The 25,101-nt window shown below is 36.2% G+C and overlaps 1 protein-coding gene across 9 annotated transcripts in view; it reads left to right on the top strand.

Annotated features, from left to right (window-relative positions):
* The window catches only part of Ufd4 (ubiquitin fusion-degradation 4-like), an 831,523-nt gene that overhangs the window by 601,605 nt on the left and 204,817 nt on the right, over positions 1-25,101 (top strand). For all 9 annotated transcript variants that reach the window (XM_090399614.1, XM_090399612.1, XM_090399618.1 and 6 more), the window contains 3 exons: positions 1,590-1,746; positions 3,499-3,587; positions 15,447-15,577. In XM_090399614.1, the coding sequence (XP_090255740.1) occupies positions 1,590-1,746; positions 3,499-3,587; positions 15,447-15,577 (377 nt within the window). The remainder of the gene's footprint in view (positions 1-1,589; positions 1,747-3,498; positions 3,588-15,446; positions 15,578-25,101) is intronic.

Below are 25,101 nucleotides of genomic sequence, written 5' to 3'. Positions count from 1 at the left end.
GGTAGGACACCTGGATTTCAGTCTTTGTGAGGTATGGAAGGAAATGTCTTGGTGGATAAGCAAGGAACTGTTTCCAATTATTTTTGTCCATAATTTGCTTAAGGCTTACATGTCTTACATGCTTACCTGCGAAGCAAGGGAGGGGACTATATTACTGAGAGTTGGGAGCCAGTAGCCAGGAGTAGAACTTAGAGCTTCAGAGAGTACCAGTAACAAGTACCATAGAAAATGCTTGAAAAAATGGATTAACTATCTGAAGGTATGAAAATATTGTGCAGTGGAATTAAAATTAATAAACGGTTTCTTGTCTTGGAGAAATGAGAGAAAGGCTCATTTGGGATACTTGATATATTTTAATAACATCTTGATAGAGGAAAATATCCTCAGCAGTAAAATATTTATTTAGGGATCTATTTGTTCTGGGAGTAGAAAGAAAGTGTTTTTTGTGAACTCAAACATGAAATCTAATCAAAACTTTCATGTCTTATATTTTTCATATAAAAAAACAAATGTCTTTCTCTAAGGCTTTGATATTGCCTCATCTGGATTGTATGTATGCAGATTGGTTTCTAAAGTGGTGTAGATACAGGGGAAAGGGTACAAAGAAGACTAGGAATAAATATGATATCAAAACTGTGAAAGTAGGTATGAGAATAGATTGAGAAATTGTGGACTGACTGCTAACACTAGCAGACAGAAGAAAGAAGAGTGTTATGATACAGACCTTCAAACTTCTGAAAGAGGCAATGGATGGAATTGTTCATTTTATGGAGGATGGAGAGAGAGAAAGAACAAGAGGGCATTCATTGAAGTTGAGGATGAATTCCAAAAAAAAAGAGAGTGGAAACTAGATTTTTCTCTCATGGAGCAATGTGCAATTGGAATGGCTTGCCTTTGGAGGTGGTGTGGATGATGTGTTGCCTTCCTCATTGAGTCCCTGACTATGGAAATCTCTGGTAATAACAATATTAATAATTTCTACTTCTTCTACTTATCATTATTGGTATTGTTGTTGACATCTAATTCAAATTCTTTCTTTATATACCTCTTTATTCTCATACATTCAGCATTCTATTTCATGTTCTTATTCTTTGCCTGCTGCATAGTAAGGCAGTTTGTATTAAAATTAAGTTATTCAAAAAAATAGATTCTTCAGGTTATTTATCCATATTGAAATGGTATCATTTGCAGAAATAATCCTCAGCCTATTCCAGTTTAATTTCTTAGATTGGAAGGCCAGAAGGAAAAGGGAACAAACTGGGTAATTTTCATAACACATCAGTTACCTTGGAATAATTCATGAAATTTTTAGTTTTGCTATTTATTGATTGTGTTGTATTGTGGACCTTCTCCTTCAAGTTTGCAATTTTCATGTGTTGTTGAAGTTATTAGTAACAGTCTTAAAGACGGAGTTCAAGCAAAATGGAAGTGTTTGTTTATCCGAAACCTGAGATTCTTTTTCTCTTCAGCATTTTGATTATGAATATCAAGTATTTGTATTCAGAAATATTGCCTTTCTGTTCAGCTTTTCTAGGTAGCACTTTAATACATTTTTTATTAATTTTTATTTATTTATTTTTTTTATTAAGGAGGAAGATGGTTATGAAGTCAGGAACGGCAAACGCCGCAGTTGGGATGATGAATTTGTTTTAAAAAGACAGTTTTCTGCACTTATTCCTGCATTTGATCCACGTCCAGGCCGCACTAACATTAACCAAACAACAGATTTGGAAATTCCTGCTCCAGGTATTTTGAGACAGTATTGTTACAAGTTGCATTAATAGTTTAATTTATTTACATAAAGTTACATCAAGAAAAACTGAAATATTGGACAAATGTTGTGAATTTGGATCATGTGGTTCTCAAGCTTTATGTGGTTTTTGCCAATCTTATGTAAGTCACCACATACAAATGACTCTCACTGTAGCACTATAAATTTTTATGCTCACTGTAACAGACTATTAAAATGTCCCAATCAAAGCCTCCTTGGTACAGCACTATGCTTAAAAAAATTCACTATAGCAAACTGTTTACTATAAGATAATTCCTGTGATCCCTACAAGTTTATAGTGGGAGTCAACTGTATTTTAATAATAAATTCAACTTGAATATAATAGATGCCACTATTTATTGTTTATTATGTTTAGTTCAATATGGCCTTCATTTGTCACCTTTATTACTTTTCCAATTATGAAAACTACTGTGATTGCATTTTGGTGGCTGGGAGTTACTACTGTATCATTATTTCTTTCTGAATCTGGATTTATGCAGTCCAGCTACTCAAAACTTTTAGATTGTCTTATTGTACCCAACTCAAACTGGTTTTCTTTCTCTTATTCCTCTGATTCTCTCAAACATTTCTTCCAGCTTGCAATAGAGTGATGTTTTTTTTTAGAACTACCTAAATACACCTTACACACCTTATGGATAATATGGAGATCCAACACTTCTTGGATACCTATCTTAGTGATTGTCCCAGCCATCATGCAGGCACTGTTTTACTGAGCTGCTACTGTTCCTCTATTGTCCTGTAATAATCTAAGAATATGAGCAGCCACTGGTCAACTTTTGTATGCAGTTCAGCTCGAACATGTTTCACACTTCTCATCTTCATTTCATCTACCTCTGTTCTTTGGAACAACCATCCACATAGTGTTTTCCCAATAATTACAAATTCCTGTTCTTCAAGAGATGCAGAAATACATTAACAGATTTTTCCTTCTCCCTAATCACTTGCCCACACATGGCTTTTGTGTTATTGGTGTCATGACCTCTTTGATTGTGCACATGTGTGTAGAACCCTAAGGTTCTAGGATATCACTTTCCCAACCAAAAAATGTTCATCTACAGACTGTTCTCCTCACTTTAAATAAAAAAAAATAATAATAAAAATAAAGTGTTCCTTAAGGGTTTCTCATGATTTGCTATGATAGTTTCTCCTCTCTTTCTCTTTTGGACTATTCTCATTTCTATTTTGCACTTTTATAATTCTCATGCTTTTGTACATCATTCCCCCACCCTCTTCCCTTCTTATACTGTCTGTTATAAAGCTGTTTAAGTTTGGTCCATTCTGTTTTACATCCATTTTAATCTCATCTTATCTATCCTACTAATTCTTGTGAAATACAAACTGGCATTGTCATTTCAAGCTTCCTGATAAGTTTCCAAGTATTATCTATTACATCCTGCTCTCTGTTCCATCTAATTAATTTCTAGTTTCTTTCAAGAATCTATATCCGGAATCTTTCTCAGTTTCCTGATTTGTAATTCTGCATATCTTTAGTTTGGCAATATTTTCATATACTTATACACTGCACAAATTACATTACCTCTTGTGATTAATTTTAGCCTACTGGGAGAAGTGAGACCTTAACACTTCTCCTTATCTCATCTGGAATTGTCTTATTGTTCTGGGCATTTTTATCATTTGTAGTAAATAAGACATTTGGGTGAGATGTTTATAATTAGTAAAAAGTTTCTTATTTTTATTGATTCTAGGGGCAGAAGAATCTGGTTCTGAAGAAATTAGGGAAGTGACTCCACAGCCACGATTATCATTAGTTTTGAGGGGTCCCAATCTTCCAGGTGTAAGTCAATTAATTATTTTAAACAGAAACAACTCACCAAAATCCGAATATAGTAATACACACACACACACACACACACACACACACACACACACACACACACACACACACACACACACACACACACATAACCGTGGGTTGTCTTTAAAGTTCTCGGCCTCAACCATAAATGGCAACACTATCGGCAAGATTTTTTTTTTTTTCTAAGTTGGTACATCTGTCATACGCATCGATGTGAAATTGCAAGTCATTCTATCAAGTATATACACTTTACACGTTATACAACAAAATTCTAACAAGTAGTTTTTTATACATTTGTCAGAAGCCAACGTGTTGTCTATATCTCTTGAAATGGATAAAATTGAGTATCGTGCGGTTATAAAATTCTTTGTAAAAGAAGGTTTAATGCTAAAAGAAATTCATTCTAAATTCATAAAAGTTTATGGGCACTCATCTCCTTCGTTTTCAATAATTAAGAAATGGGCTGCCAAGTTTAAACGTGGCCGTACCAACCTTGAAGATGATCCATGTGAAGGACGTCCACAAAGTGTAACAACACCAGAAATCATTGATCAAGTGCACGATATGGTATTGGATGACCGGCCAGTCAAAGTGTGTGAAATTGATGAGACTATAGGCATTTCAAAAGAATGTAGGATGCATTTTGCATGAAGAATTGCAAATGAAAAAGCTTTGTGCATGATGGGTGCTGTGCTGTGCAGATCAAAAACACACTCGCATGAAAATCTCTGAACAGTGCTTGGAGTGTTTTAACAAGAATAAAACTGATTTTGTGCATCGATGTATTACTATGGATGAGACTTGGATTCACCAGTACACACACCAGAATCCAAACAGCAGTAAAAAGTGGACAGAAGCAGGTTTTTCAGTGCCAAAGAAGGCAAGGTCATGGCATCGGTGCTTTGGGATGCTAAAGGCATTTGTTTATTAATTATCTTGAAAAGGTTAAAACAATAACTGGGAAATATTATTCCAATCTTTTAACCAGACTAGACGAAAAAATTAGTGAGAAAAGACTTTTTTTGCAGAAGAAAAAAATCATCTTTCATCAGGACAATGCACCTCCCCACAAAGGTGTTTTGGCAATGGAAAAATTAAGGGATCTGCACTATGACTTGTTGGAACATCCACCCTATTCCCCAGATTTGGCTCCATCTGACTTCTGTCTCTTCCCAAAACTAAAACTCTTCCTCGCTGGTGCGTTTTTCTTCGAATCAACAGGTGATTGCAGCAGTAGAGGGGTATTTTGCAGATATTACTGAGCAGTACTACAGGGATGGGATAATGGCACTGGATCATCGCTGGAATAAATGAATTAGTCTTGAGGGAGATTATGTTGAAAATAAAAAATAAAAAAATGAAAAAACTATTATAAAATTATAATTTTTTTCATTGATAGGCTGAGAACGTTTCAGACCACCGACGTTTGTGTGTGTGCGCACACACATACATATAATTGCAGAGAAGGACATAAAAGTTAACCCAGAATATATTATTGTTTTTATAGTGAAGGATCAAAGCAGGGTTTCCTTTTGAAATTTAGAACAGAAAATGTTGAACATGATTGACAGCTTACAAGATTAAACTTTCATCATAAGAATTATCTCTATTGTCCTATTTAGAAAGCACAAACTTTACTCGGCAGCCTTGATATTGGTCTGCCATCAGCAATTTTGATTAAAGATTTCATATATATATACAATACTTTAGCAGCACCCACATTATTTTATGGCAGTGAAATTTGGGCAATAAGCAAAAAGATAAACAAAGAATAAAAACAAATGAAATGAGATTTTTGGGATGAACTGCAAAATACACATTATTAGACCAAAAAAAGGAATGAAGGCATTTTAAAAGAACCAAAAACAACATCAATAGAAGCAAAACTAAACAATTATAAACAAAAATGGATAGAACATGTAAACCGAATGGCCAACACCCAATATCCTAGACAAATAATAAAATATAAGCCAATTGGAAAGAGAAGGCAGGGTAGACCTCAAAAAAGAATATTGGATGGATAATGAGACTGAAACAGACCATTATGGTCTATACCCGAAATTAGTGTTATGATGATGATGATTTCAGTGACTTGATAGTATATCTGACAAGTCTATCTATTTATCTAAAACAAGTATGTCTGTCTTCTGGGAAGATGTCTCGCTTTAAAGAACTGTAATACCAAGGCACATCTCATGATGAAATTGTATTCTTATCAGCTCTCAATCACTTTGGAAACTTATTAAATTTGAAAAGCAAATGTTTTGCCATTTGGCTACATCTGTTACCTGTCCTAACATGTAGTTATCCTTTTAGGGTTTTAATTCCACACCATATTGTAACTGAGTTTTAGTATTGGAGGACACTCGACTAAGGTCACATAATCTTTTCATATAGCATATTCTGAAGAAGAAATTTACATTATTTTAGAAATTTTAATATTTCTTAATTTACATTTGTTATTATTATTTTTAACACCAGATCTCCATGGAATCAAAAAACTCTTCGCAGGAGGGAAAACACCATTACACATAAAGCCCATCAAACCATGGTTTAAATTCATTCAGTGTATTTACATTCACTACAATGTCAGGCAGTGCATTCCACTAACCAACCACTCTCCATGCAAAGAACCTACTCCTTATGCATATGCTCATACCCTTCTTATACAGCTTCCAGGGATGTCTCCTTGTTCCTCCAATTCTGTGAAATATTTTTCACATTAATCTGATGATAACCCTTTGCTAATTTAAATATCTCAATCATATCCCCTCTCTTCCTCATATTCACAAGCTTTGCAAGCTGCAGTCTCTCAACCTGTTCTCATATTCCACATCCCAAAAACCAGTTATGACCTTAGTCCATCTTTTCTGAACCCTTTCTAACATATCCTCATCGCCATGAAAAGCAGATGACTAAATCTGTGCACAGTAATCCATATGAGGCCTGATCAGGCTCTTATACAAGGGAACCAGAACCCTCTTTATTTCCAGAAGTTAAGATCCTCTCCATCATTGCCATAATCTGATGTGATGCCTTCACAACTTGTGCAGTGTGACCTCTAAACTTCAGATCCTTCACCACCACCACTCCAAGATCTCTTATCTCCTCAGCTTCCTCCAAAGTTTCCCTGCCAAGTGTATACTCTGCCCATTATTGCTTACCACATTTCACAACCTTACACTTGGCAACATTAAATTGGCATTCCATACTGTTGACCACTTATACAATCTATTCAAATCCTCCTGTAAGGCCACAATATCAGCTTGATTTCTCATCACTTACCCAGTTTTGCATCATCTACAAACAGCTGTATATCACCAGTTAAACCTATCCCAGTATCATTAATATACAAATTAAATAACAATGGCCCAAAACTGACCCCTGTGGTACACCACTACAGACTTTCCTCTTTTGAGATAGTGCTTCCCCACTCGCATTCACCTATCCAACTTGATAGTCCATCATTGAATCCCAGTTGCTTCAATTATCTATAATTACCAAGTGACCAACTTATGGTTCAGCAATCTAGCAAAAGCCTCTGAATAATCTAAGTATACCACTGTATATGCATATTCCTTGTCCAATACTTTCTTCACCTTGTTATAGTACATAGGCAAGTTGCAAAACACAACCTTCCTTTAACAAACTCATGCTGACAATCACAAAGAATATCACTATTATGAACTCATTTCTGCATCTTATCTCTTGCCAATCTCTCCAGTGCCTTACAACTCCAGTACAGATCAACCTATAATTTGTTTCCTTAGCCTTATCACCACCTTTGTGAAATTTGTTCACAAAAAAGGACATAGACATGATTTTCACTGGCATGTTTGGATATTTTAATGTTGCAAGTAAAGTAATATAATTAATTTTAAAAAGATATATATTAAAATTAATTATTTTATTTTGACTTCACTCGTTTTCAGTGCGCGTGACAGTTTCTTTCACAAATGTGCAAAATATTTAGAAATAAATGCCAAATATATTATTAAATTAGCAGAAGTAAGGCAATTACATATGTGCTATGAGGATATATTTATTATTACATAACACATCCAGGGAGTCCAAAGACTCATCAAGGGATGCCTGAAAATTGATTCAAATTTGTACCACTTGGCATGTTCTGGATGTTATATGCATTTTGCATCTGATCTCACAACTAAGGTATCACATAGCTTCATATACACTAGATAAATTGAAGCCTGGATTTGTTACATTATTCATAATTGTAGGATTTCTAAGGAGAATTTTTTTCTTAATGTTATGACAGCAACAATATCACCATAGTTGGAAATCCTTTCTCCACTTGCCAATATCACTAGTTCAAGAACTTATACACAAAAAACATTGAAACTTTAGCAAACTGGAAAATTGGGCAATTTTCCTTTTCTTCTAAAGCTGTAGTACTTAAAACCATAATCTTCCCTGCTCAGCTGCACATAATAAATGTTATACATGTCAAAGCAAAACAATGTTATAGTAAACTTGTGCAATATTTTTGGTCAAGCTGATGCTAGATAGTTAAAAAGCAATTTTTTTCAACTATCAAAGCATGTAGGCTTAGGACTTTTGGTATTAAAATTTTTTGTTTAAGCAATACAGCTTCTGAAATGGATAAAATATTGCAGACCAAGCATACATGTGCAGACATACTCTAGTACTACCTCTGTTTTCATTGTCCGCTATTAGGAATAAACGATTACAATGGCCCATGAGCCGAGGTTGTTCCTGAATACTACAGCATTCTGTACTTAACTCTAAGACTTCCACATCATTCTGACAATGACTACTTTCCAATAATAGCAGCCAAACTTTGTATAAGGAAATCTTTAACAGCTTTTGTCATGAACTTCCACAGTTACATACTAACAATGACTTTCTGTTTAATAACTTTCTCAAGGATACAGGTGAAATTTTATTTGACTATTGAGAATTGCATATGGTTATCTTCCAGTAAATGTTATCAAATGGAGAAAACAGTAGAACATGCATTCCATTCTCTAGTTGCTCTCTTGCCCTGAATATTTGGAACACATTGTGTAATGTGTTGAGCATTCCATTACTTATAACAAAACATTTTTTTTGCATTATCCCCCACCTCAGCAATGGAAAGAGAAATTTGATTTTTCTAATTAATGAGTTAAAATGTCATTTATGAAAAATTAAGGAAAAGTGCGGCATTTAAAATAAGCAGTATGACATAGAAATTCATTACAATATTGTATTATGGAAATTTTATTGTTTAGACAATCTTTAAATTTAGAAAAAAATATTCTCTGACAGGGGTGGGAAACCCTTGTCGTGCATGCCAAACGTGGCACGCCAACGACTTTTTTATGGCACTCAACTTGGCTTTCCTTCCATAATTTTTTTTAGCTGTTTCTCAAATATCCATCCATCAGTGGCTCTAACAAGCACTTAGGCTCCCATGGCCTTCCAAGTATCCTTGGATTTCATAATACCATAATACAAAAAAACCATAATATGAGGATTAGGCAGTTACTCTTATGCCTCCAAGCGTTCTTGTCTCTAAATTGCGTGTGTTTTACTGGCTGGTTTTTGAGGGACAAAAAACTCAAGTTTCTGGGAGAAAAAACCCTCTACCTCCATATGAGACCAGCTAACTCGCCTTCAGTCAAAAGAGACCAGATAAAGGTTCCTCATGTTATGGATGGGGATCGAACCCAGATCTTTCCGACCAAAGGGCTGTATCGTCTATACCGACTATCATAAAATTTACCAGGAACACTCACTACGGAAATTCCTCTGTAATTCACACAATCGGGTTTATTTCCCTTTTTTTTATAGATGGATATTATGAAAGCTCTATCCCAATCATCTGAAATTTGACTTTCTGACCAGGCCTTTTGAATTATGCAGTGATACCGCTATAAAACTTTTATATTGCTTATATTTATTATTATTATTATTTATATGGGAACTCCATGGAGTCGAAAGACTCATAGCTATCGTACATCTCCTTAAACGTATTCACTCTTGGTGCACTCTCAACCACCCCTGGAAACCCATTCCACTCATTGGCCACTCTCCAAGAAAAGAACTTAGTCTGCCTACCCTTACTAACCATGCTTTAAGCAGCTTCCGAGCAGACTCCTTCTTTTTCCTTTTGTTTTTATCATATCCCCCTCTCCTCTGCCTGTCAGCTAAACTCTGCAACACACCCACCCTCAATCTATCCTCATAAGGACCACTCCACAGACCTGTCACCAGCTTGGTGGCAGGTCTATGGTCACTCATCTCTGAATTCTCTCCATAACCTCCCAATCCCCCAAGAAACGCAGGTGACCAAATATATGGCTGAATTATAGTCTTATAAAGAGCTATAATAGCTATAATAACCTCCCTGACTTTACTTGGCAGTGTGCTCTTCAGCATCCAAGAAAGCCTCTTAGCTATTTTGCAAACTCTTGCAATATGCCCTCTGAGTTTCAAATTTCTATCCAACATCACCCCCAGATCCCTGGCATCATCAATTTTCTGTAAACTAGTACTATCGGTATGATATGAAGTGTGTAATCTTTTCATCTGGAAATGCATTATTTTACATTTTATAACATAGAATTGACAACCTTAGCCCACACTGTCAATTTATTGAAATCCGCTTGTAAGATATCTACATCACCTTTATCAACTATTGTCCTCCCCAATTTTTTGCATCATCTGCAAACAACTGAATGTTCCCCTTCAAATCTTCTGCCATATCATTAATAATATACGCATTATAGAGTAGTGATCCTGATACAGAGCCCTTGGGTACTCTGCTACGCTAGTCACTCTTGTTTGCCTTGATTCCACTTCACCGTAGACTACCTTGTGATGTATATCAGCCCCCCCACCCCTCTCCCCTTCCATAAATTTCATCAGCCTCATGTCCATTCCCATTTGCTCCAGCTTATATAATAGTTTTCCATGCAGTATTGTGTCAAATGTTTTTCTAAATTCCAGCAGTATTGCCTTCATTTAGTTCTGCTGTCACCTTATTATAAAATGTGAACAACAAAAATTATTTGTACAACTTTATCTTTGATATCACTTCGGGGTCTGGCTCCCATTGATGAGACCTCAATAAAGGTAGAAACTAGTCTTGATACTGGCCCTTCCCGTAATGCATGACATTATACTTGTTCATAAGAATATGTGCTTCATATTATGGGATACTAAGGAAATTGATGTGAAGTCATTAGCCTCTATATACAAGTAGCCAGTCGTGAAGTTACTTCACATGCAAACTTCTTTTGCTTACACTTGGATGAAATTAAGAATATAATTTTTTGGCATTTTTAATTTATAATAATGAAGGTTATGAAAACAACTGAAAATAGTCAATACTAGCAATGGAGCCAGACTAAATTTTCAAATTGTCATATCAATAATCTGTTCCACTCCGTCTCATCTTTGTAATTATTTTATAAGTAGCATCATTAAAAAAGTCTTTTCATCACGTAAAAATGTTCACATATATAATTACTTACTTATCCTCTTTGTGCCTCATGGTACATAAGCTGTGATATGTTTCTTCCAGATTCCTCTGTCCTGAACCACCATTTCAGCTTCTCTCTTGCTCTTCCAACCAGTCATTTTGCTTTCCTTTTCTGTCATTCTCTGCGAAGTTAATTTAGACTTTTCTGCTTTCCTTCTGGGATCCATACCAGGGCTACTCTTTACTGTCCATTCTCAGTATGTGTCCAATCAATTTCTATCTGCGTTTTTTTATTTTTATTATTTTTTTTATTTCAACCCTGATGCTTTTTGCACATATAAGTCAATGTTTGTCATACTTGGCAAAAATATTCTTAATATTTTATGCAGACATTTTCTTTGAGAAATGTTTAATTTAGTTTATTGTTTTTTTGGTCATCTTCCATATCTCTGATTCTTATAATAATAATGTTATTATTATTATTATTAACAGAGACCTCCAAGTAGTCAGGGACTCATTGAGGGAGACCACATACTACACACACCAGCTATCATACTTATTATTGAATTCATTCACACTGCTTGCACTCGCAACATTCAATGGCAGTCCATTCCAATCACACACCTCCCTATGAGAAAAAAATCTAGCTCTCACTCCCTTTTTAGCAGTATTCATTCTCAGCTTCCAAGGGAAGCTGAGAATGAATACTGCTAATGAATTATTGTCCTTTCCTCACCCTCAATAAATTGAAAAGTTCCATCAACTGTAATCCTGTATTGCTCTTTCAGAAGTTTGTTAATCTCAATCATATCACCCTCTTTCTCCTGTTTGCTAGAGTCTGCAGTCTACAAATCCTCAATCTGTCTTGATAATCAGCATCCCATAATCCAGATACCATGTTTAACACTCTCCTTTGCACTCTCTCCAATATATGTCAGAATCACAGTAGAAATCAGGAGACAAGTGAGCTAATTAAGTCTTTAGTACCTGCTAAAATTATGATCTTGTTTACTTTTCTTTTCTGTTTTTGAATTGCTTCCTTTATATTCTTAATTTTTGCTGTGGGAAAACTCACAGTTATAACTCGCTCATCAATAGCATGTTTTATTATAGGGTCACCATACCAAATAACTTCTTTCTTTTTACTAACAACATCACTTACCTGATTTCCGTTACTTTCTGACTTACCCGTTTCCATGCTTTGTTGTTTCTTATTTTGCTTCTTAATTTTCGTTTTCTCCCTATGCTCATTTAAATGCCTCTCAACTTTTTGTAATTCCTGTGTAGATTCTCTGATGATCTGCTTTAATTTTGCTATTTTGGAGGGTAATTCATTTTCGTTAACCTCCTATATACCTCCAATAACCTTGTTAGCAGGGCTAGTCTTGTTCTCACTTACAGTGCTCTTTTTAGCATTACTTTTCTTGTGCATTTTTGGTGCCATTTTAAACTTACACTTATTGTTGAAATATCTTTAAAAAAAATATGTTATAAAAATACTAAAAACACTAAAATCTACACTAATATATTATAAAACGCTAATATTCTAAGGGAAAAAACACAATAAAACAGACAAAAATCGCCAATTTTACAGGAGCGCTAAATTCACCGAACAACCACAGTCTATCCTTGAACCAAGTTTCATGGACTCAGCATTGCTATTGAAGATGTTTATTTTTGTTTTGTTATGATATTTTTTAAGATTTCATATAATTTAATTAATTTAAGATTTAATTTTCTGAAAGCAGTATTAGTTTTTGTCAGTCGTTGCATTATATTCCCGTCAGTGTCTACGTTTGCTCTCAAGTATGTAAAATTCTTAACTTCTGCTACAGCATGATTGATTTTGATCTCTTTGTAGCATTTGTTGTTTAAGTCATATTCATTTTAAGACCAACCATTTCAGCTGTTTTATATAAGGCTTCCAATTTTGTGTGTATATCATTGTATTTTGATGATATTTTGAGGACAACAGGAACATAAGAATATAAATTTGTCTTATTTTGTATTATAATGGTATTTCTGAATTTTTTAATAATGGTGATGACCTGCAAGTTATGCAAAATAAAATTTTGTTTGAGAATATTTCAAAATTAATCTGCAGGTGCAAGGTGAGAGATAAATGGTATGGCCTGTTGTCATAGGTTGGAATTACTTCATATTTTAGAAACAGCAGTGAGACATATCTTTGACAGTATATATGTGCAAACTAACTTTTAATCCATTAACATACAAAGACATGTGACACGTCTTTTGTTTATTGCACCAAAATTGATTTTGACCTATCACAGACGTTGTCTGTGATCAATGCCATCCCATAGTGGATGGCATTGATTCCCCCACATACAAACTAGCTAAATATTTGGCCAAAGCTCTCTCATACTATACTGGCAACACACCTTCACACATAAAAAACTCAGCCCACTTCAAAAGCTAGCATAGAAAACCTTACACTCAAACACACTGACATAATGGTCAGTTTTGATGTCTCCTCCTTATTCACAAATGTCCCACTCAAAGAATCCTTAGAGCTAATCCAAGCTAAATTTCCTCCCGATATCTCAGCCCTATTTCAGTTCATAATGAACTCTGGCTATTTCGTTTGGCAGGGAAAATTCTACAAACAAATAGAGGGGACAGCCATGGGTTCACCACTGTCCCCACCTTGGCCAATTTCTTTATGGAGACCTTTGAAGAAAAAGCCTTAGCCCCTGCCCAACAAAAACCAACCATATGGCTTCGCTACGTTGATGATGTGTTCGCTATTTGGCCACATGGCTCCGATGCACTCCTCTCCTTCCTAACACATATAAACAACCAACACCCCAGAATCAAATTCACTCTGGAAGAAGAAAAAAACAACTGCCTTCCTTTCTTAGACACACTAGTCACCCACCAGCCTGATGAAACCTTGGTTTTCTCAGTCTATAGAAAGCCCACCCAATTCAGGCAGATACATTCACCAACAATCCCACCACCTCTCCTCGCAACAATATGGAGTCATTAAGACACTACACAAAAGGGCTAAACTTATCTGTTCAAATGACAATGCCGTAACCACAGAACTAAACCACATTCTCAACACTTTCTCGGCCAATGGCTACCCCCCCCCCCCCCCCCCCAAAAAAAAAAAAAAAATCCAAAAAATATTGAAATCAGTAAACCACAAACCTCCACTCACAACAAGGATTACTCTAAATCCATCACCATACCCTATATCCAAGGCACCTCAGAAAAAATTACAAAACTCCTAAAAAAACATGACTTAACTTCTTGTTACAGACCATTTAAAAAATTGGCATCCCTCATCTGCTCTATTAAAGATCCCCCCCCAGACCTACCTGGTTTATACCAGGTCCCTTGCAGCTGTAAGCTGTCCTACTTTGGCCAAACAGGCAGGACAGCAAATATCAGAATTTCAGAACACAAGGACTACATCTGGTTTCACCAATACAGCCAATATGATCTTGTCTTGCTGACCATGCGCTAAATACCTGCCATAGAATAAGGTGGAAAAAAGCCACGATAATACACTGTAGTAAATACAAATATGAAAGGCTTTTCATGGAATCAGCTTCAGCCCTAAGAAACAATCCAAACCTCAACAAATTTGGCTGCATGAGACTGCCTCAAATTTGGGAAACCTACATCAGAAGACCTTCAGCCTAATTGCCCAAGAGTATCAATATTGCCTGCTAGGGGGCACCATCAGGACTTTAGGAGAAATAATAGCGTCCTTCTTCTTCCTCACTTACTGTTTGTTGTGCCTGCATGCACATGTCTTGTTCTTAAGTTTCTTGAAAATGGCAACGTGACATTGCCAAAATATTGAAGTATATTAAAATTTATTTTAATGTATATCCTAGTTGACGTAATTTCTTTAAATTATTTAGTAAAAAATGCATAACCAACGTCTAAGCCTTTCCACGAGAATTCATAGTGTTTTGGATTGTATTAGATGTATTTATTATTATTATTTTTTCTATTTTTTTTGCTCATAATCCAGAACCATGCAGGAACTGGTAGAGGTGAACACAGCATTGAGTTATAATTTGGTTTGTTCCGTTAATTTTGCATTCACCCAGAGAAAGAATGAAATTAAACATGCCCATTGTATGTTTGTCCGAGAAAAGGAATGTTTGCCATCTAGGATATTCCTGCTATAGATGTAATGTATCTCTAATATTTTTTCATCATTTCTCACCATTTGAGCATTGTAACATTGCACTCCAGTTATTGGGCATTTGATTAGGAAGTGCTGCTGAAGAATGTCACAATTCATAGATACTTGATGTTTTTTTCCAAGATGTGATATGAATATCTTTTGAAATTGCTTTGTGTCGTAGTTGTACATTGTAATTATAAATTTCATTGTCATCCTGATTTTCTAGGTTTCTGATTTAGAACTGGAATTGGTGAATCCAGATTGGACCATCTTTCATGCTGTGCAACAGTTAATTCAGTCATCAGAGCTTGGAACAAGGCAAGATAAGATAAGACGTCTTTGGGAACCAACATATGTGTAAGTCAGATTAAATATGTATTAGTTTTCAGTCATTTAGTAATTTGTATATTCCATGTGCTAAATTTGCTGAGGACTTAGATAAGTATTTTGCAATTAGTGGGCATTTTTGCTAAGAATTACTCCTCACTTAGTCACATATATTTATATATGTTATCATATTAGCTTAATTTATTAAGTAATATATGTTTTATTATTGTGAGAGATTGGGAAGGAAGGGAGATGATAGAGAAATAACAGTGTATTTATACAGTTTATACACAGTGCATAGGTAAAAGTGGGAATGGTTGTCCTTTATGACAGGTGTGGTTAAAGAAGTGAGCCCAGCAGGTGGAAAGGATGTTGTGAGTGGGAACACTGAATGTTGGAAGCATGACTGGAAGGGGAAGAGAGGTGACAGACATAATGAGGAAGAGGAAGTCGGACATTTTGTGTGTGTAGGAGAGAAGGTGGAAGGGGGGAAAGGCAAAGGAACTGGGAGATGTATATAAATTGTTCTACTCTGGAGCGAATAACGAGGGAAGAAATGGTGTAGGAATTGTGGTGTGTGGCAGAATGAAGGGCAAAGTACTGGAAGTGGGTAGAAGGAACAACAGGATCATGCGAATGAAATTGGGTCTTGGAGAAGAGCGGGTGGTCGTATTATGTGTATATGCCCTGCAAGTTGGCTGTACAGCAGAGGAGAAAGATGAGTTCTGGAACATGTTAGATGAAGAAATGAGGGAACTGGAAGAAAACGAGATGATGATTGTCGGAGGAGACTTGAACGGACACATAGGGATACAGAATAGAGACTGTGAAAGGGTGCATGGTGTCCACGGAGTGGGAATGATGAACCAGGAAGGAGAGAGGGTTGTGGACTTTGCAGTAGCGTTTAATCTGGCAATTGTGAACTTGTTTTTCTACAAGAGGGAAGAACATTTGATAACATTTAGGAGTGGTAACAACAGTTCACAAATTGACTACATTTTGACTAGAAGAAAACATCTTAAGGTTGTGACAAATTGTAAAGTAATTCCAACAGATCAAGTGGCACAGCAACACCGACTGCTGTGTGCAGACTTTAAAATAAGATCGAAGATGCGAACCTCTGGAAGCCATGGGATGAAGACAATTAAGTGGTTTCGCTTAAAAGAAGAGAGTGTGAGGAATCATTTTAGGGAAAAGGTGTTAGAGAGGATTTCGGGTGGATTGGAAAGTGTACAAGATTGGCGGAAACATAATTAAATAGTAATCCTGAGCTGTGCAATCGAGATACTTGGTGAGACATCTGGAAGGATTAGAGAGCAGAAGGAGGGTTGGTGGTGGAATAATAATGTACAAGTGGCAGTGACAGCTAAGAGGAATGCAAAGCAGAAGTGGGATGAGTCAAGAGTGGAAGAAAAGGACAGAGAGAGAGAGAGAAAGCAAGAAGCCAAGAGAGTTGTGGCACAGGCAAAGGCCATGGCATATCAAGATCTCTATGATCAATTAGAAACAAAGGAAGGACAGAGAAAATTTGCCAACTAGCGAAATGTAGAAATAAAGCAGCAAAGGACATCTTACATGTGAGGCAGATCAAAGACGCTGAAGGAAGAGTACTATGGAGGGATGTGGACATAAGAAACAGATGGAGAATATACTTTGAGGGACTTTTGAATGAGGAAAATGCAAGGACTCACAGAGGAGATGGGCAGCCTTCTGAGGGGATAGTGCAGAACATCAGTAGAGTGGAAGTGATGGAGGCCATGATGAGGATGAGGAATGGAAAATCGGTGGGCCCCAACAGGATTTAAGTGGAGGCATGGAAGGCACTTGGGGAAGAGGGAATTGACCTGCTGTGGGACCAGTTCATGAAAGTTTGTCAACAGGAAAATATACCTGAGGAATGGAGGGAGAGTACTCTTGTCCCCATCTACAAGGGTAAAGGGGATGCACAAGACTGTAAAAATTACAGAGGAATAAAGTTGGTATCCCACACAATGATAATCCTAGAAAGGGTTCTTCATGGAAGATTGAGGAAGGAGGTGGAGATTGCAAAGGAACAATTTGGCTTCATGCCTGGTAGATCAACAACAGATGCTATCTTTGGGTTACGGCAGATGATGGAAAAGGTTCGAGAGAAACAACGGGAGCTACATCTGGCATTTATTGATCTGGAGAAAGCATACAATAGAGTGCCAAGGTAAGAAGTCTGGAGGTGTCTGAGGGAGAAGAAGGTTCCAGAGAAATATGTCAGGTTGGTGTGGGAGATGTACAGAAATGGGAAGACAAGTGTTCGGACCTGTCTGAGACAGACAGAAAGTTTTCAAGTAACAGTTGGCTTGTATCAAGGGTCAGCATTAAGTCCGTTTCTGTTTAACATTGTGATGGAGATGGTGATGGAGGAGGTGAGAGAAGATGTGCCTTGGACAATGTTGTATGCAGATGACATCTTGCTGTGTGCAGATTCAAGAGAAGAAGCAGGAACTAAACTGGAAAGATGGAGAAAAGTACTGGAAGAGAGAGGTATGAGACTGAGCAGAAGTAAGAAAGAGTATATGTGTTGCACAGTGGACGGCTGCCAGGAGACAGATCTGGAGCTGAGAAGAAAGTGGGCTCTAGGATACAAGCGGGTTGGAGGAACTGGAGGGAAATGGCTAGAGTGTTATGTGATAAGAGGGTGCCGATCAATCTGAAAGGCACTATCTATAGGACAGTAGTGATGCCAGTTATGACGTATGCTATAGAAACTGTGGCCCTAAGGAAAAATAATATCAGCAGGATGGAAGTAGCAGAGATGAGAATGCTTAGGTGGATGTGCAGTGTGACCAGAAAGGATTGTCTGAGAAATGACTGTGTGAGGGGAATATTGAAAGTTACGAACTTAGGAGCGAAGATACAGGAGGCACGGTTGAAATGGTTTGGTCATGTGATGAGGAGGGAGGACGAATATGTAGGAAGAAGGGTCATGCAGATGGATGTGCAAGGAAGGAGGAAGCATGGGTGGCCAAAGAAGAGATGGAGGGAGCTGGTAGAAGAGGACTTGAGGATGAAGAACTTGGATGTGGTGACAGCCCAAGACAGAAGGATGTGGAGTCTCCCACTTAAGTGGGAGAAGCTGGAGAAGAAGAAGGAGAATTGTCATTGATAGCAGTTTAGATGGCTTCAGTTTTAAAACTCTTTCTGCATGGAATAGCATAAAAAGATGTGATCACTGTTTATCGATTTTTGAATCTGGACCACTCTTCCATCAGTTGAGATAGACATTATTATGTATTGCTCTTCTAGAGAGTCTAAGGATCCATCAGGGAAGGGCACCAATTAGGACTTTAATTCTTTGTGTTTCCATTTACAGTTTCAAACTGTTCCCTCTGTTAACAATTGTTGTTGCAGTTTGCATACTGTGACAGACTGTTTTATTCTCTGAAGTTGCTGCGTATAAGACCAACGAAACATCAGTAAATAACTATGCTGTGTATTTTCTTCTTCGTATTATTATTATCTTGTGTTATGAATTAAAACCATTACAAAGAAAAACTAAACACCACATGATTAAGTTTTTACATTTTTACATTATTACCAACCTATCAGCAGTATTCCTCCTGATTATTCTGTCACTTGTCAGCACTCTGTTATATTTCTGTCTTCTAGGTCAGTTCCTAAATTTTTGAGCTTGTGGAACCTTACATTCAAAAATTTCTTATTTGCAAAACTTCTGTGAAAATTTTCATAGGAAATTATGAAAATGAGTTATGTGCAAAATGTTTTAATGAAAAAAATATGATATATAGTATTACAAATAATAAAGTAGCCTAATTTGGTGTCGAGGGTATCAGGTGAAAAGATGTGCTGTTAGAGAGCTCCTGAAAGATTTGTTTTTTGTTGATTTATTAAGTGTTTTCTTAGATTTAATGGTGTATTTTTAGTATATTATTGTATATTTAATATATTTAGTATATTAGTGTAATTATTGTACTACAGCATTTTATAACATAATTGCAGAAATATTATTAGTTTTTATAACTATTAAAAATGGCCTCTAAATCACTGCCTGGTAACAAGGCAGTGTCTAAAGCTCAAGTTGTTGCTACTAATTTCATTTTTGCATCCTGATATGATAGATTTTGTTCTCTTTTAATCTTTCCACTTCTGACATGTACACGAGTAAGTTGGATGATCTCTCTGAGAGCTGACACATTTAAATTTTTTTGTAGAGCAAGATTAAGTCAGCTAAAATCTAAGAAAAAAGAGGTGATATGGTATGATGACTCAATGTTAAAATTTGTGCTTGCCGAGGGAGTCACTACTTCCAGTTTCCCAGGCATCAAAATTAAAAATATGACAAATGTAATTGAAAAGTAAAAGAGATGGTAGTTCTAATAGGTACTAATAATTTAAGTAATGACAAATATAGTATGAGAGAAAATATGAAAGATCTGTTGGAAGAAGCGAGAAAGAAATGTGACAGAGTAAAAATTGTAGGATTGCTACCCAGATATGACAGTGTTGGATTCTGAATGAAGAGAAATTTAAATAATTAATATTCCTTTCAGAATACAACATAATCCACCATTCCAAAGGCTATACTTGTAAATATTATTTTATGTAAATCTCTTGTTATAAATTATTATTCATGTAATTGCCTTGAGTTTATTTCTTAAGTTTTATTAATTAATTTAAAATATGTGTTGACAATAATAGAACTCTGTACTGAAATATCACTCTGTTTATTTTGTTTATTTCTAATTTAACATTATAAAAAACTGTATATATAAGCTTAATATGCCTTATGTGAAATATAATATTTTAGTTTTTATTTATTATTACCAGTGTGTAAAGGTATAATATTATGCAGTACTTCTGTTTTTATTTTATTTTGTTTGTTACTATGGAGATGGGTGAGAAATAGCTGGTACATGCGTGAATGGCAAGATATTGTATTGAACGGAGAGAAGGAATTGACATAAACAGAGCACGAGAAACATTTTTGGCGGGAAAATAGAAGGGAAGTATATAAGCTAAGAGCGGAGAAAACGGGGCTCTTTTCTTTATCAGGATGGACCACTCAGAGATAGGAGAGCATTTTTAGTATAGCACAGGTAGACGAGGAGGATGCGCAGTAGCAGAAAAGGAATGCAAAGGATTGCTGTAACTAGAACCTTAGTGCTGTAATTAAGCTATTAAATTACCGGGAAAGTATTAGGCAACTGAGAATAATTCTAGAAATTAAAGAATTACTGCGTGTTCCATTAGTTTCATGGAACTTTAACAGCGTGCTGAATTAATCAAATAGTGTCAAGGAAGGAATGAGCATTTTCCTTTATCCAAATATGTCCATACATGTAAATTCAAGAACAAGACCAAATAAATTGCATATCTAATTATAAGAATAGGCTAGGTGGTAATTTATTATGTCTATACACAAATGCTAAGAGATTAGAAACCAAAAGATATTGAGTTCATTGCTTTAGTGAATACTATGTGGCCTAAGATTGTTGGCATTAATGAAACCTGGTTATCAGAATCAGATATGGTAAGTGGGATCAAGTGTAATGGGTATACTATTTTTAGGAATGACAGAAGATATAAGAGAGGAGGAGGAGTGCTACTAATGATAATATCAGATGACTTATATCCAGTTAGGTTAGAAACATAAGAAAACAATGATGGTAACATTGTCCCATGTAACAGTGAGATTGAGTCTAACTAGTGTGAAGTGGAATTTAACAGAATGAAATATATGGTGGAATGTTGCTACAGATCTCGTGGCTCAGTTTCAGGGGACGAAGAAAGGCATGCCAATTAAGCCTTATGGGTGCCAAACGAATGATCATTATGGGTGACTTTGATTTTCCAAACATTGCTTGGGTAGAAGAGGAATTTCATGATAAGAAAGAAGAGGAATTTTTTGAATTGTTGCAAGACAACTTTCTCAAGCAACATGTGAAAGAAGGAACTCAAGGTCAAAGAGGGTTGGATTTGCTCATAGTTTCAGAAGGAGTCTCTGTCAAGAATATGGCTATTTTATCACCAATTGGTGACAGTGATCATGCAATACTTTCTTGGGAAGTATCTAATTGTATTAATGCTCTGATTAAAACAGGTTACATACAACTACCAAGCTGGAAATTATGATCAACTTAGGAGAATACTATTGGGTTGGCAAATAAGTTCGATCAGTTTATGCATTAGTACAAGTTTACGCTGCTTCGCCTGTCGCTATTGTTGCAATACCTAACAACACTATTGCACAGTTGAAAGGCGACATTTCACTTAACCTTTCAGTGAATTTTCATTCCGCCTACTTCAGTTGCGTGGGTGTAACATATTTTTAGAAATGGAAGGAAATAACGTACATTACCAGCATATTTTGCTTTTTTATTTTAAAAAAGGCAAACGAGCTGCAGAGGCCTGTAAAAAAATATGTAACGTATATGGGGATAGTGCTTTAACAGAACGCATATGCCAAAAGTGGTTTGCCAAATTCTGTTCTGGAGATTTTGACGTCAGTGATGCGACGGTCAACCAACCAAGGTTAATTTGAGTGTTGTGAAGGATATCGTGAACAAAAATCCATCACAAACAGTGCGGGAGATTGCTGCAGTACTGAACATATCTCATACAAATGTTGAAAACCATTTGCACAAGCTGGAATATGTTTCAAAACTCAATGTTTGAGTGCTGCATGAATTGGCTGAGGCCAATTCTGCATGCAGCCAATTCAATGACTGCTCGCATATCCATCTGTGATTTACCGCGACGTCGCCAAGAAAATGACCCATTTTTGAAGCGGATTATGGGAGATGAAAAATGGGTTGTGTACGATAACATGGTACGTCAAAGATCATGGGGGCACAAGAGCGAACCACTGCAAACAACCTCGAAAGCGGGATTGCACCCAAAGAAGATCATGCTCTCTGTATGATGATATTATAAAGGTGTTGTCCACTACGAGGTGTTACTATCAGGCAGAACGATTGATTCTACTGTCTATTGCTCACAGTTAATGCGACTGGCCTGTGCAATTAGCACAAAACGTCCTGAATTGACAAATCAGAAAGGAGTTGTCTTTCACCACGACAACGCCAAACCCCACACATCGTTAACAACCCCGAGTAAATTGTTACATCTTGGCTGGGATGTTTTGCCACATCCTCCGTATTCACCGGACCAGGCACCTTCCAATTACCACTTATTCTGATCGTTGCAGAATTCTCTGAATGGGAAAACCTTTGCTAATGAGGAGGCTGTCAAAAGACACCTGGATCAGATTTTTGCCTGTAAACATCAGTAGTTTTATGAACGCGGCATAATGAAGTTGGTGGACAGATGGCAAGAGGTCATTCATAAGGAGGGTCAATATATAACTGACTAGTATGTATTATATATATTAAATAAAATGTGTTTCATTCCACTCTGAAAAACCGAACGAACTTCTTTGCCAACCTAATATTTTTGGTCCCATGTATCAGTTACTGAATGGGAAAAATATCAGCAGTGCATAGGAATCTTTGAAAAAGTGCTTAAATGAGGTGGTATCTGAATGTATCCCTAGTGTTCAAAGAATAAATAGGTTGGGAGTGAAATGGATGTGCAATAATAGTGAGAGGAGTTATGAAATATATAAAATTCAGGCCAGAAAAATAACGAGTATTGTGATTAAAGCTAAATTGGACTATGATTGGCCTTGCAAGCTAAACACAATCCAAAAGAATTTTATCGTAATGCTGCAAGCAAAAGAAAAAATGAATGTGGAAGAATAACTTTATTGAATGCAGATGGTACTCGAGTGTCGGAAGCTAATAAGATTGTTCAGTTAATGAGTGTTCACTTTGCTAAGATATATCAACCAGGTGTATGCAGCATGCTGCACAGTTCTACTGCTGCATTGGATGAAGAATTAGAGGTTAATGAAAATGATGTTGAGAGCTGTTGCATAACCTGGAGAAGAATTTTCTATAATGACATGGAATATCAGCCCATTTGTTAAAGGAATGGTTAGCCAAATTGGCTATGCCTTTCACATGTTAGTATAACTTGAGTCTTAGCTCAGGAATGCTACCACAGGAATGGAAGGAATGTATGATAGTTCTATGGTAATGCAAAAACTGATGTGTCTAACTATCAACCTATTAGTATCTTTGGTGTGCTAGTAAAGATTTTAGGAAGTTAGTAAGAACTCGCATACAGAAATGGGTAGATAAACATGCTATACTTGTCAAGGAGGTCATGTTTTAGCAATTTGCTTATGTTTTCTGACAATGTTATATCCAAGTTGAATAAAAGGAATGGATACACTATGATAACATTGGATTTTTCTAAGGCATTTGTTGGGATATCACACAAAAGACTATTGCATAAACTGGAGAATATAGGATTGGAATTAACTTTTGACTTGGATCACGGGATGGTTTACAGACATCTATCAAAAATTGGTATACAGTGGATGTGGATCTGCCAGATTTAAGGCGACCAGTGGTGGACCTCTGGATTCAGTCCTTGGGCCATTATTGTTCAATCTATACATTAATGACATCTGGCAGGATCTAATATCAGATGTGTGATTGTTTGTCGATAATGCAAAGATAGGCAGTTCAGCCAGGGATGCTACTGATATTCAGCAATTACAAAATGATTTGAAGACTGGAAATTTGGGCAAAGAAAAATGGCTGTCAATTTAATGTTAGCATGTGTTAAGTTATGCACTTTGATGTGATTAGATTTACAGTGCCATATTATATTAGCGGGGTTATTCTACAAGAAACTGAAGATTCATGAGTTCTTGGTGTATTGGTGGATAGGAATTTAAAATTCAAAGATCACGTAGCAAATGTTCTAAATACAACTCAGAGGATAATTGCAATGTTGAAGTAAACCTTGACATGTAAGGATAAGGAAGTCATTTTACCTCTTTATTAGGCTTAAAAGCCACATCTGGATTATTGTGCACAGATTTGGTCTCCCTGGTTCCAAGGGGATAAAGAAGTTGTGGAAAGGCTGCAAAGAATAGTTACAAAGATTATACCTGGATTATGGCGGTTTAGATTATGAGGATATATTGTGAGTATGTGATTTGCAGACTGGTTAGCAGGAGAAAGAGGGATGGTATGGTAGAAGTCTATCAACTTTTGAATGGGTGTTATGGGATATCATCTGATGCAAATTTTCATTATATGGAAGGTGGGGAGAGAACATGGGGCATCCGTGTAAGTTAAGTTTGTTCACAGCCGAGAAAGGGGTAAGAGCTAGGTTTTTCTCCCAGAGAGCAGTGTGGGAGTGGAATAATTTGCCCTTCGGGGTAGTGAGTGCATCTAGTGTGAATGAATTTAAGGGAAGGTATCATAGTTGGTTTGGGTGATTTATAGCCTCCTTCGATGAGTCCTTGACTCCCTGAAGGTCATGGATTATAATAATAATAACTCTCATAGAAATGAGTCAGTTTAATAAATATTCATTCACTAAAGGCACAAATATTAATTTGAAATTCTTGCATCAAACAATATAGATGATTAATATTTAAGATAATGATTGTTAGAAATAGTCTTAAAGTAGATGTTAAATTC

The sequence above is a fragment of the Typopeltis vanoorti genome, chromosome 10 (assembly GCF_054136105.1).
Source record: "Typopeltis vanoorti isolate ZY-2024b chromosome 10, IOZ_Tvanoo_1.0, whole genome shotgun sequence".
In the NCBI taxonomy this organism is placed as follows: domain Eukaryota; kingdom Metazoa; phylum Arthropoda; class Arachnida; order Uropygi; family Thelyphonidae; genus Typopeltis; species Typopeltis vanoorti.
The sequence above is the reverse complement of the archived record's forward strand: the minus strand, read 5'-3'. Positions and strand labels throughout refer to the sequence as shown.